Consider the following 14,596-nt stretch of genomic DNA (forward strand, 5'->3'; position numbering starts at 1 on the left):
CAGTCCTCCTGTCTGTCTCTGTCCCCCTCTGCTTGCTTGTGTCTGTCAGATGCATTGATACTGACACTCATATTAATGTTCAAACACAGGCCTATTCAGTGATCTATCCTAGATGTTATCAGGTGCTGTCAGATAAGAGGTGTTTTTGGATGACTGATTGTGTGTTGCAATATTGTTGATTAAGCGTCTTCCTATGGGTGCCTCCCAAATGGCACCCTATTCCCTACGCAGTGCCCTATGGGCCCTGGTCAAAAGTAGTACATTATAAAGGGAATAGGATGCCATTTGGGGACGAAGCCTGTGTCTTCACTTGACCCTGTAACTAGTCTACTGCTATCAGCACATCTCTCTTCAAAGAAGGTCCTCTCTAGTGTGGACTAGACCGTCAGGCTGATTTGAATGGATTTGCATTGCCTGCTCTTTCTGTAGTTAGTTGATTTTATCATTGGGTGGTTGTGCAAGATGATAGATCTGCACTAAGTTCAACAGTTTCACACAAACTCTTAAGACGCAACACCAATAAAACACTCTCAATCTTCAAGCATGGGCTAAATGTGTTTTGCCACTGTAGATGTCCATCTCTTATTGACTTTCTTCACAATGATAGTCATAAAGACTCATTAAAACAACAAGACCGTAGAATCCCTCAATGAGAACTGTAAGACATAGCCACTAGAGATGTGTGGCTTGGAGTTAAGCATAGAGAAAATATTGCTGTTGTGAAGCTAGTTTTCTGCACTTCTACACTTTTTCCTTTGAGCTGAGAGAAAATGTTGCAGTTTTGAAGCTAATTTCCAGCAATTCTACACAGTTTGGCATGGCTAATGCTGTGTTCTTATGCTCAAACAAACAGTAACGAAATCAATGGCCCTGAAGGCAAGCTTTTAAATTGACTGTCTAGCTTTTATTTAATTGTTAGTTCTCAAAGATAGTATTGTTAAATAAATATATATATATATATATACACACATTCAGTTGAAGTCGGAAGTTTACATACACCTTAGCCAAATACATTTAAACTCAGTTTTTCACGATTCCTGACATTTAATCCTAGGAAAAATTGTTTTAGGTCAGTTAGGATCACCACTTTATTTTAAGAATGTGAAATGTCAGAATAATAGTAGAGGGAATGATTTATTTCAGCTTTTATTTACTTCATCACATTCCCAGTGGGTCAGAAGTTTACATACACTCAATTAGTATTTGGTAGCATTGCCTTTAAATTGTTTAACTTGGGTCAAACGTTTCAGGTAGCCTTCCACAAGCTTCCCACAATAAGTTGGGTGAATTTTGGCCCATTCCTCCTGACAGAGCTGGTGTAACTGAGTCAGGTTTGTAGGCCTCCTTGCTCGCACACGCCTTTTCAGTTCTGCACATACATTTTCTATAGGATTGAGGTCAGGGCTTTGTGATGGCCACTCCAATACCTTGACTTTGTTGTCCTTAAGCCATTTTGCCACAACTTTGGAAATATGCTTGGGGTCATTGTCCATTTGGAAGACCCATTTGCGACCAAGCTTTAACTTCCTGACTGATGTCTTGAGATGCTGCTTCAATATATCCACATAATTTTCCTTCCTCATGATGCCATCTATTTTGTGAAGTGCACCAGTCCCTCCTTCAGCAAAGCACCCCCACAGCATGATGCTGCCACCCCCGTGCTTCACGGTTGGGATGGTGTTCTTCGGCTTGCAAGCGTTCCCCTTTTTCCTCCAAACATAACAATAACAGTTCTATTTTTGTTTCATCAGACCAGAGGACATTTCTCCAAAAAGTACGATCTTTGTCCCCATGTGCAGTTGCAAACCGTAGTCTGGCTTTTTTATGGCGGTTTTGGAGCAGTGGCTTCTTCCTTGCTGAGCGGCTTTTCAGGTTATGTCGATATAGGACTCGTTTTACTGTGGATATTGATACTTTTGTACCTGTTTCCTCCAGCATCTTCACAAGGTCCTTTGCTGCTGTTCTGGGGTTGATTTGCACTTTTCGCACCAAAGTACGTTCATCTCTAGGAGACAGAACGCGTCCCTTTCCTGAGTGGTATGACGGCTGCGTGGTCCCATGGTGTTTATACCTGCGTACTATTGTTTGTACAGATGAACGTGGTACCTTCAGGCGTTTGGAAATTGCATGCTAACTGTTCCTGTAAACTTCCAGTCATTGCGCTAATGCTAGTTCGCATTGGCTCATGAAACTACCTCTAATTTCCTTCATACTGGATGCAGAGACATAAAAATGGTATCCACAATGGTATTCTGTTGCAGATAGCGATATCCATAAAATAACAATTTTTCACACAAAAGATCTAAACAAATATCCAAGTTTGAAGACCCCTTCCCCATCCTGTACAGAGCGATAGGTAGGGAGCAGGGAGATGTATCTCTAGTGAGTGTTAAAACATTCACCTTTGAGATGCAGGACAAAGGAATGTTTGACACCCGCTCCAGCTTTTACAGGCCACACACACACACTAGTATTATAAAGACACTCTGCCACAATAAGTGAAGTTCAGTCATTTTGACACCGCCTCCAAAGCTTCCTGTTAGCAGTAGGCCTACTACCTGACCCAATAAGTACTCTGCTCTGTTCTGTGGTTTATGCTCAGCGCCTATGAGCAGAACAGCAGAGAGAGAGAATGAGAGAAAGAGAGAAGTAGGCGAGAGTGTGAAGGAGATGTGTTGCGATGTTACTGGCTACAGGATGGAAGTGAGAGAGGGTGAGCTTGTTGATGTAGGCCAATGTGTGCAAGTGCTTCTCCTATATTTCCATATGTGTGGCACAAAGACTGCAAACAAAATGTACGGTAAACAAAAGAAAACCTAGAAGCTAAGTGGGGGGGCCTGCGTAATGGTAGGGGAAAGACTGATCATCTTTATCTTCACTCCGTACGTCACAAACACAAAACAAGTACTCTGTCTTCCTCTCACCCTATTCTGATATCTCATCCTCCTATCTAAAGGCTGTTTTGAAAGTGTGGGATTCTCCTTAGAGCATTACACACACACACACACATTTCCTGACATGGCCAGATGGTAGTTATTTTCTCCTTCTCCTTTTCCATAAAGCCTGTAGAGGAATAGAGGGCTGTCTGGGTTTACTTTTAGTCAGCTTCAGCAAATACTACTACAGCCTTTTCAGGACCAGGACAAATACTATGGATTAATATTTTCCTGAAAATCTACCAGGTTTCAATACCGGGATTCATTCATATTTATCCAGAGAGTCCTGGGAAGTACTGCAAAAATTGGAACTGCCCATTTAAGTGTTTTAAAACCAGGATATTTTCACTATGCCAGGGTTCTCCCTGAAATATGAGGGGCACTGTGTCACCTTGTTGGCTTGGCTGTGCCACTATGTATAGGTTTCAGAGCAAATTAAACTGATATTTCGTAATGATAGAGTAGCTATCTTTGATTGCCAATGACATTGTTGTGAATTGTGGAAAAGCCCGTTCATAAATTCAGAGCGTTATCATGTTCCTCAATTAATTCAGCGCATTTCAGCAGTAGGGTATCTTGACACAGCGTGCACTCAGGACGCACAGAGCGCACTCAGAGTATAGTGTTGTCGAATCATACAAACTTTGTAACGGCAGTCAAACAAAAGTCAAATGACAAAATTTACTAAGCTTGCTAGATAACCTCCAACGAATGACAGAATATCTCCTATTTGGCAAAAACGAGTTAATGATTATACAGATTGCAGATCAGCTCGTGGATTAAGAGTAAATTGTTTTAAATAGCAAGTTATCTTAATGGGGACCAACACTGTTTAAAAAATATACATACAGTATCTACTCTCATACCGTTTGTTGATCACACATACAGTGGGGAGAACAAGTATTTGATACACTGCCGATTTTGCAGGTTTTCCTACTTACAAAGCATGTAGAGGTCTGTAATTTTTATCATAGGTACACTTCAACTGTGAGAGACGGAATCTAAAACAAAAATCCAAAAAATCACATTGTATGATTTTTAAGTAATGAATTTGCATTTTATTGCATGACATAAGTATTTGATCACCTACCAACCAGTAAGAATTCCGGCTCTCACAGACCTGTTAGTTTCTTTAAGAAGCCCTCCTGTTCTCCACTCATTACCTGTATTAACTGCACCTGTTTGAACTCGTTATCTGTATAAAAGACACCTGTCCACACACTCAATCAAACAGACTCCAACCTCTCCACAATGGCCAAGACCAGAGAGCTGTGTAAGGACATCAGGGATAAAATCGTAGACCTGCACAAGGCTGGGATGGGCTACAGGACAATGGGCAAGCAGCTTGGTGAGAAGGCAACAACTGTTGGCGCAATTATTAGAAAATGGAAGAAGTTCAAGATGACGGTCAATCAACCTCGGTCTGGGTCTCCATGCAAGATCTCACCTCGTGGGGCATCAATGATCATGAGGAAGGTGAGGGATCAGCCCAGAACTACACGGCAGGACCTGGTCAATGACCTGAAGAGATCTGGGACCACAGTCTCAAAGAAAACCATTAGTAACACACTACGCCGTCATGGATTAAAATCCTGCAGCGCACGCAAGGTCCCCCTGCTCAAGCCAGCGCATGTCCAGGCCCGTCTGAAGTTTGCCAATGACCATCTGGATGATCCAGAGGAGGAATGGGAGAAGGTCATGTGGTCTGATGAGACAAAAATAGAGCTTTTTTGTCTAAACTCCACTCGCCGTGTTTGGCGGAAGAAGAAGGATGAGTACAACCCCAAGAACACCATCCCAACCGTGAAGCATGGTGGAAACATAATTCTTTGGGGATGCTTTTCTGCAAAGGGGACAGGACAACTGCACCGTATTGAGGGGAGGATGGATGGGGCCATGTATCGCGAGATCTTGGCCAACAACCTCCTTCCCTCAGTAAGAGCATTGAAGATGGGTCGTGGCTGGGTCTTCCAGCATGACAACGACCCGAAACACACAGCCAGGGCAACTAAGGAGTGGCTCCGTAAGAAGCATCTCAAGGTCCTGGAGTGGCCTAGCCAGTCTCCAGACCTGAACCCAATAGAAAATCTTTGGAGGGAGCTGAAAGTCCGTATTGCCCAGCAACAGCCCCGAAACCTGAAGGATCTGGAGAAGGTCTGTATGGAGGAGTGGGCCAAAATCCCTGCTGCAGTGTGTGCAAACCTGGTCAAGACCTACAGGAAATGTACAGTGGGGAAAAAAAGTATTTAGTCAGCCACCAATTGTGCAAGTTCTCCCAATTAAAAAGATGAGAGAGGCCTGTAATTTTGATCATAGGTACACGTCAACTATGACAGACAAAATGAGAAAAACAAATCCAGAAAATCACATTGTAGGATTTTTAATGAATTTATTTGCAAATTATGGTGGAAAATAAGTATTTGGTCAATAACAAAAGTTTCTCAATACTTTTATATACCCTTTGTTGGCAATGACACAGGTCAAACGTTTTCTGTAAGTCTTCACAAGGTTTTCACACACTGTTGCTGGTATTATGGCCCATTCCTCCATGCAGATCTCCTCTAGAGCAGTGATGTTTTGGGGCTGTCGCTGGGCAACACGGACTTTCAACTCCCTCCAAAGATTTTCTATGGGGTTGAGATCTGGAGACTGGCTAGGCCACTCCAGGACCTTGAAATGCTTCTTACGAAGCCACTCCTTCGTGCCCGGGCGGTGTGTTTGGGATCATTGTCATGCTGAAAGACCCAGCCACGTTTCATCTTCAATGCCCTTGCTGATGGAAGGAGGTTTTCACTCAAAATCTCACGATACATGGCCCCATTCATTCTTTCCTTTACACGGATCAGTCGTCCTGGTCCCTTTGCAGAAAAACAGCCCCAAAGCATGATGTTTCCACCCCCATGCTTCACAGTAGGTATGGTGTTCTTTGGATGCAACTCAGCATTATTTGTCCTCCAAACACGACGAGTTGAGTTTTTACCAAAAAGTTATATTTTGGTTTCATCTGACCATATGACATTCTCCCAATCCTCTTCTGGATCATCCAAATGCACTCTAGCAAACTTCAGACATGTACTGGCTTAAGCAGGGGTACACGTCTTGCATTGCAGGATTTGAGTCCCTGGCGGCGTAGTGTGTTACTGATGGTAGGCTTTGTTACTTTGGTCCCAGCTCTCTGCAGGTCATTCACTAGGTCCCCCCGTGTGGTTCTGGGATTTTTGCTCACCGTTCTTGTGATCATTTTGACCCCACGGGGTGAGATCTTGCGTGGAGCCCCAGATCGAGGGAGATTATCAGTGGTCTTGTATGTCTTCCATTTCCTAATAATTGCTCCCACAGTTGATTTCTTCAAACCAAGCTGCTTACCTATTGCAGATTCAGTCTTCCCAGCCTGGTGCAGGTCTACAATTTTGTTTCTGGTGTCCTTTGACAGCTCTTTGGTCTTGGCCATAGTGGAGTTTGGAGTGTGACTGTTTGAGGTTGTGGACAGGTGTCTTTTATACTGATAACAAGTTCAAACAGGTGCCATTAATACAGGTAACGAGTGGAGGACAGAGGAGCCTCTTAAAGAGGAAGTTACAGATCTGTGAGAGCCAGAAATCTTGCTTGTTTGTAGGTGACCAAATACTTATTTTCCATCATAATTTGCAAATAAATTCATTAAAAATCCTACAATGTGATTTTCTGGAGAAAAAAAATCTCAATTTGTCTGTCATAGTTGACGTGTACCTATGATCAAAATTACAGGCCTCTCTCATCTTTTTAAGTGGGAGAACTTGCACAATTGGTGGCTGACTAAATACTTTTTTCCCCCACTGTATGATCTCTGTAATTGCAAACAGGTTTCTGTACCAAATATTAAGTTCTGCTTTTCTGATGTATCAAATACTTATGTCATGCAATAAAATGCTAATTAATTACTTACAAATCATACAATGTGATTTTTGATTTTTTGTTTTAGATTCGTCTCTCACAGTTGAAGTGTACCTATGATAAAAATTACAGACCTCTACATGCTTTGTAAGTAGGAAAACCTGCAAAATCGGCAGTGTATCAAATACTTGTTCTCCCCACTGTATGCTCTCATACGGGCTGCAAGTATGAGATGACGTGCTTTGATAATGCAACCTATGGATTACAGAGTAAAGTTAGGAATTTTCATTCAAGACAGGAGTCAGGATTTTGGGTTTCAGTGGGATTAGGACTGGATAGGAAAATAGCCGAGGCTCTAGGACAGGAGAAGATATATAATTTTTCCTCATGCCTCTGGAATAGAGTGCAATTTGGGAGACGGAGAGACAGTCAAATACTGCTTCTGGTTGGTTGAATACATATGAGCTCAGTGCCCTGTAACTCTGCTATAAAGTGCCTTGAAGCTGAATACGATCTTTAATAGACAAGCAGTTGTTTTTGGATGATTTTAGCTGTTTTTGAGCATTGCCATTTAAGTCTGCACTTCTAGCGTTGCCAAAGCTCAAAGCAAATTGCTCAAATCATCCCCAAAACATCAACACATTTATAACTTCTTGCCTATCAAAGATTGAGAGTCTTTGCTGTATCTGCAGCTTTCTGAGGACACAACCCTCATAGTGTTTAAAGTGCAGGTCTTTGCTGTGACAGTGGCTGGCTGGGGATTAGGGGCTCAGGCCTCTTCGTCTCCTCAGGACAAAGCATCTCATTGTCAGCCTGCCTTGCCTCCCAGACCCCCTGAGGACCGCCTGAGGCTGGAGCTGGGCGTGGTGACAGACACTAGCAGGATGTGTGGGGGCTGTAGAGTCCTCTAGTCCTTGTGCTGTGTAATTCTAAGACGACCCAGTGTTATTCTACCTTTCCTTGGGCAGGATTCTTCTGAGAGTCCCTGCAAGGACCTACACTCCACTAACACCAACAGTACCAACCTCAACCTGTCTGTCTGCCAAACATGGTCATACTGACATAGTGAAGAGAATGAGGAAAGAATGAGCGAGGGATGGAATGAGAGAGCGCGAGAGATGCACTATATATATACAAAAGTATGTGGACACCCCTTCAAATTAGTTGATTCTGCTTTTTCAGCCACACCCGTTGCTGACGGGTGTATAAAATCGAGCACACAGCAATGCAATCTCCATAGACAAACATTGGCAGTAGAATGGCCTTACTGAAGAGTTAGTGACTTTCAACGTGGCACCGTCATAGTGGCAACTGTAAAGTTGGAGGGATAATGGTCTGGGGCTGTTTTTCATGATTCGGGCTAGGCCCCTTAGTTCAAGTGAAGGGAAATCTTAACGCTACAGCATTCAATTACATTCTAGACAATTCTGTGCTTCCAACTTTGTGGCAGCAGTTTGAGGAAGGCCCTTTCCTGTTTCAACATGACAATGCCCCCTTGCACATTTACATTTTTTACATTTTTAGTCGACGCTCTTATCCAGAGCGACTTACAGTTAGTGAGTGCATAAATGTTTTGTTGTTGTGGGAATCGAACCCACAACCCTGGCGTTGCAAACACCATGCTCTACCAACTGAGCTACATCCCTGCCAGCCATTCCCTCCCCTACCCTGGATGACGCTGGGCCAATTGTGCGCCGCCCCATGGGTCTCCCGGTCACCGCGAAAGCAATGTCGCAAAAAAATATAATCGCGACGTGTAATGGAAACGGCAGCTGTAAGAGACATTTTCTAAAGAGCTACAAAAATGTTATCCGTTCGACAGGGGTGGATTTTTATTTTGTCCAAATTTTTTTATTGCGACAAATGATTGAAACTGTTTTTCAACAACAACAAAAAATCCAGAATAATTTTGAAGGTACGTGGGCCACGTGATGACAACACGTTACTATGAAGCTTCACTCCACATTTTAATTCATTTTCAACTATAAAAATGTTTCTTTGCAGGATCCTTATCCTGACTTTCAAAAATGGCTGAATTGTTTCGCCTTTTCTGGTTGGCAGGATGCAAGTTTCACCATCTAATTATTTCAGATCTACAGGCGTGCAATTATTAGAATATGGCAAATATTAGTCAATTCTTGCATTCTATTCATGTTGGCTTTCGCGGGCTACCTGAGACATGAATCCGGTGGGTGGGAGGGCATACAGGCTATCGCCAATGTATTAATGCGCAATTGGCCTAAATGGGTAATGTAAACACTTCATTTTTATTTGACACTAGGTTTTTGTGAAGAAGTAAAACGTTTGTGGTGTGACGTCATTACGTCCATTTATTTTTAGCGACACAAGAGGTGTGTTTGTAAATTCAATCTGGAGTGCGCTCGGGGCGTTCGTAAATTCAGAGCGTTGTCAGATAGTCCGTTTGTAAATTCCGAGCGTTTCGCTCATGGAGCGTTCAGAGAGCACACTGGCCGAGGAGTAGGGTTGATCTGAGCATTCTGACCTCACAACAGCAGTCAAGCACCCAAGCAAATTGGCTAAAGTTGACTAGCTACTTCGCCACAGATGAGAGAATCTCACTCTGATGATTTTACTCGCCCTAGCAGAGATGGTTATCCATAACGTTGATGACTAACTGTGCAGCTGGCAACAATTTAATTACGCTTTTTTTTGCCGACGTTTACCGACACCGGCCATATTCAACAGGGGTTGAGCGTTCGTAAATTAATCAGTTATTCTGCGCTCTGGCACACTCAGACGAGAGTGCTCTGAAATCGGAGTAGATGGTCAGAGTGAATTTACGAACGCACCCAAGATAGTAAAATGGAAACGCGACAATAGCCTACTGCGGTGCATCTGTTTTCTATGTGAACTTTCTAAATGTCGACAAAAATATTATTAAAACAGCTACTGTTTCCCTTTTGAAATTCGATCTCGCCCCTGTAAAGAGAAATGTTGTGAACGAACTAAACAAACTTTTGTGATATAGGCGAAATCACGCAACAATATTATTGTCATGTATATATCCAATTACATTTCAATAGAAAAGCTATGAAAACAGAGGAACATTGAGCGTTTGCTGCCCTTCCAGCTGTATAGTTTGTAGCTTTAGTTGGCTAAGTGAGAAGAGTTACTCAGCTTGCATAGCAACCATTTTTGTTAAGCATAGCAACCAATGTTTTTGCAAGGATTAAAGTATTTTGGTTTTTGTCCTCGGAAGGATTAAAGCTGCAATATGTAACTCATGTAATTGTCAATGAAAGCAAGTCTAAGAAGCGGTAGATCTGTTCTATGTGCACTATTTCTATGCTTCCCGTTCAATTTAGTTTTTGTGTCTTTCAGTTTTGTACACCAGCTGGAAATACATTATTTGGGGTTATTTAATAAATATATCACAGCGGTTTAGATGGTACAATGATTTTCTACACTATACATTGCATGTTTTGTCACATAAACTGAAATTAGGCGAACTATTCACATTTTTGAAACCAGGAAATGGAGAGCAATTTCTGCATATTGCACTTTTTTTTTTTTTTTTTAATAATATGAATTTACTTACTTAATCAAACTAACTTGCAGAAAGCATTACAGGCATCATGAGCAAATGTAAATTAAGTGAAAGTGCCGCTTTTGATTGGACAGTGAGCGTTGGAGGCGTCGTTCTTGATCCGTTTCACATTGAGGAGGCTCTAAGGATGCTCTTAGCCCAGGGCTAAGGTGCAGTGTAAACATGCCTGTTGTGTCTTTGCTCTCCTCCTGTGTGTCTTGGGCTGATTCTCTCTACAGTGGTGGTAGTAGTAACTGGATTAAAGAGCTCACATTGGCTTTGGGTGTCCATTTCAAACACCTTTCCAGAAACCATGCTGCTAAGAGATTTTAGTTGGCCCTCTGTGCTTTCTTCTGCGTTTGTGTGTACTGTGTGTACACACCAGCAAGCTGTGTGTGTCTCCCACATTCAAAATCTTGTTTGTTTGACCTAATTGCTGTTGACATGACAGTCTGGGATATGAGATTTTCCGGGCCTCCACCCATTCTATTGTGAGTTATAATAGTTTAATAATAATTGACCATTCAGTACTGAAGCTGTCATTCTGCCCATGTTGATTTTCCTCAACAGTCAATGATTATGAAGCCATGTGTGAATCAATAATGACCTTCCATATTCATCCCAGGCAACCCTAACCCTGCAGCAAACCGTCTCTATTTCATATAAACTGAGTTTATTTTCTGCAAGTGTACAAGTATTCTACAGCAGGGAGACACCCAACATGGGTGGCCGTTCAGGATCAGGATGCAAAGGTTGCTCTTAAGTGTTGGCAACAGAGAATCATTAACAGGTGACTAACGATAACACAGCGATAATCTCTGGAACAACCCTCTTTATCAATAAATGGGAGGGACACTTTTTTTTAAATTAGGGCTCATGATGTTCTCCACTATTGCTTAAATATCCTCTGGTCATAAAGTGTCTCCACCTTTCCAGTATATGTATCAGTTTTTTTAGGTAAGACTGAAATGGGATTTATCATTAAGATATCGCTAATAACCAGGGTGTTTTTGTTCAAAACGTTTTGTCCTCGATAAATCTGACTACCTTTTCCTGTCTTCTCTTGCTATTCCCATTAATGTTTAGCCGTAGATATTTAGAGAATTCGGCGAACTTTGTTTAAGATTTAGAAATCTCATGGATGCCATATTGGCACCAAAAGGTCAAAGATCAGCTGTATTGTAGTCTGGTTCTAAATGAGACTGTTTGTCATAGAGAGGGTTTGGTTGGTGCCAACATGGAGGTTAGGTTTCCCAACCTCTCTCTGGCCATGGTATTGATGACCTCATTCCCCTTTCTGCTGTGACACAGTAGGAGCTCCTATGTAGCTGTTAGCCTGTCTCTAGTGGGATTAAATGCTTAACCCAGCATATGGCCACTCTGGATTAGCCCCTGTTATACTAAACATCAGTCAGTGTCCAGAGCTCAGCTAGACACTCCTGGAAGCCTTGTCACTCACGTGAGACACAGAGTTTAACTTACATATGTACGCATACACCCACACAGCTCTCTCACACAACCTCAGTCACACACTGTTCTGTTTTTAAATCTATTTTTAAAAATGTAACATTGAATTTCAGGTCAATTTTAGAACAAATTCTTATTTACAATGACAGCCTGGAGTCAGTGAACTTCTCCTCCTAGAGACAATATTATTCTACTGTTCATACGTATAGTATGTAGAAGCAAGTATATAGCATGGAGCAACTATAGTATTCTTAGAGTAAAACTGCACTATGCTTTCTTGGTCAGTAACTACTAACAGCAGTTGATCCAATATGCTTAATGTCTATTTTCCTTGCTAGCCGTCTCTATGTTCCACATTTACACTAATAAAACACAGGGTGACATTTTCATTTTCCCAGAAGCCGGTCTGTGGTGTAAACCTGTTCTTTAATACATTGAGAACACAAACTTTGCTTCTTGGTCTTTGGACGGTTGCTGAACGCTACAACACACTCTCTCTGGATCTTTGTCACACTAATGGTATTATAACCTGATTTTAATATCCCCATTTCATGTCAACTGTTGCTTTATCATTTGGAGTTGTTGGGTGCTTATTTTTTTATCTTTGTGATGAGCAATCTGCTATTTGTAGAGGGATACATGTCTGAGTGACAAGATGATATTGATGGGTACTGACTTTATAACTTGAAATATGAAATATCCTTATTCATGTTACTGAGGGAGAGAGAGGGAATGCAGAAAGTTTACATTCTGTCAGAACATGTTATCGTTAGACATCAGGTATCCTATGGCGAGGAGAAGGGCCACAGTCTGGTTCCAGTCAACAGGACAGCCGTGAGTTGGGGAGGAGTGAGGAATTTGGGCCGAGGTCAGGTCAGATGAAGTGAGAAAGAACAGGCATCACTAAAGTCGTGTCTAGCAACACAGATGTATTGGCTGTCCAGATGTGTAAGGAGTAGACTCGGCATAGGAGGAAGGTATAAATACCAATGCTTATGTAAATATGACTTTGTCTTTGCAGCTGTTTAACCATTGGGTGAATAAACTTGGTTTGAGCTTCGACTAGTTGTCCGTTTAGGTTCTGACAAACAGAGTGAAAAACTAACAGTATACATCTGAGTGAAGAGATGGTAAACATCTCTGAGTGACGAGATCTGCTCTCTCCATGTAACAGCGTAGACATGTGCTGAACTAGACATTCTCTCTCTATCTATCATCTATCTGTTTTCTCTGTCTGTCCGTAGGACTGGAAGGCAGAGCTGCGTCCTCGTCTGTGCTCCATGAAGAAGGGTGCGACGGGCTATGGCTTTAACCTGCACAGTGACAAGTCTAAACCAGGCCAGTACATCAGGGCTGTGGACGAGGACTCTCCTGCTGACAAGGCTGGCCTCAAACCCCAGGACAAGATATTACAGGTACCTCTTTACTGTACACTTTCCTTTACACACACACACACACACACACACACACACACACACACACACACATATATATATATATATATGTATAATGTTGTGTATGTACAGTATATACAGTGCCTTCGGAAAGTATTCAGACCCCCTTGACTTTTTCCACACTTTGTTAGGTTACAGCCTTATTCTAAAATTGATTTTTTTGTTATAATCCCCCTCATCAATCTACACACCATAACCCATAATGACAAAGCAAAAATAGGTTTTTAGACATTTTTGCTAATTTCTAAAAAATAAAATAAAAACGGAAATATCACGTTTACATAAGTATTCAGACCTTTACTCAGTACTTTGCTGAAGCACCTTTGTCAGCGATTACAGCCTCGAGTCTTCTTGAGGATGACGCTACAAGCTTGGCACACCTGTATTTGGGGAGTTTCTCCCATTCTTCTCTGCAGATCCTCTCAAGCTCTGTCAGGTTGGATGGAGAGCGTCGCTGCACAGCTATTTTAAGGTCTCTCCAGAGATGTTAGATCGGGTTCAAGTCTGGGCTCTGGCTGGGCCACTCAAGGACATTCAGAGACTTGTCCCGAAGCCACTCCTGCGTTGTCTTTGCTGTGTGCTTAGGGTCATTGTCCTGTGGAAGGTGAACCTTCGCCCCAGTCTGAGGTCCTGAGCGCTTTGGTGCAGGTTTTCATCAAGGATCTCTCTGTACTTTGCTCCAATCATCTTTCCCTAGATCCTGACTAGTCTCCCCAGTCCCTGCCACTGAAAAACATACCCACAGCATGATGCTGCCACCACCATGCTTCACCATATGGATGTTGCCAGGTTTCCTCCAGACGTAACGCTTGGCATTCAGGCCAAAGAGTTCAATCTTGGTTTCATCAGAGCAGAGAATCTTGTTTTTCATGGTCTGAGAGTCTTTAGGTGCCTTTTGGCAAACTCCAAGCAGGCTGTCATGTGCCTTTTACTGAGGAGTGGCTTCCGTCTGGTCACTCTACCATAAAGGCCTGATTGATGGAGTGCTGCAGAGATGGTTGTCCTTCTGGAAGGTTCTCCCATCTCCACAGTGACCATCGCGTTCTTGGTTACCTCCCTGACCAAGGCCATTCTCCCCCGATTGCTCAGTTTGGCCAAGCGGCCAGCTCTATGAAGAGTCTTGGTGGTTCCAAACTTCTTCCATTTAAGAATGGTCTTGGGGACCTTCAATGCTGCAGACATTTTTTGGTACCCTTCCCAAATCAAATCAAATGTGTTGGTCACATACACATGGTTATCAGATGTTATTGTGAGTGTAGCGAAATGCTTGTGCTTCTAGTTCCGACAGTGCAGCAATATCAAGCAAGTAATACCTAACA

The 14,596-nt window shown here is 42.4% G+C and overlaps 1 protein-coding gene across 1 annotated transcript in view; it reads left to right on the top strand.

Annotated features, from left to right (window-relative positions):
- LOC121575614 (Na(+)/H(+) exchange regulatory cofactor NHE-RF1) overlaps positions 1 to 14,596 on the top strand; it is a 39,721-nt gene that overhangs the window by 18,352 nt on the left and 6,773 nt on the right. Inside the window, exon 2 of the mRNA XM_041888831.2 lies at positions 13,068 to 13,238. Within this exon, the coding sequence (XP_041744765.1) occupies positions 13,068 to 13,238 (171 nt within the window). The remainder of the gene's footprint in view (positions 1 to 13,067; positions 13,239 to 14,596) is intronic.

This window comes from Coregonus clupeaformis, chromosome 1, assembly GCF_020615455.1.
Source record: "Coregonus clupeaformis isolate EN_2021a chromosome 1, ASM2061545v1, whole genome shotgun sequence".
In the NCBI taxonomy this organism is placed as follows: Eukaryota; Metazoa; Chordata; class Actinopteri; order Salmoniformes; family Salmonidae; genus Coregonus; species Coregonus clupeaformis.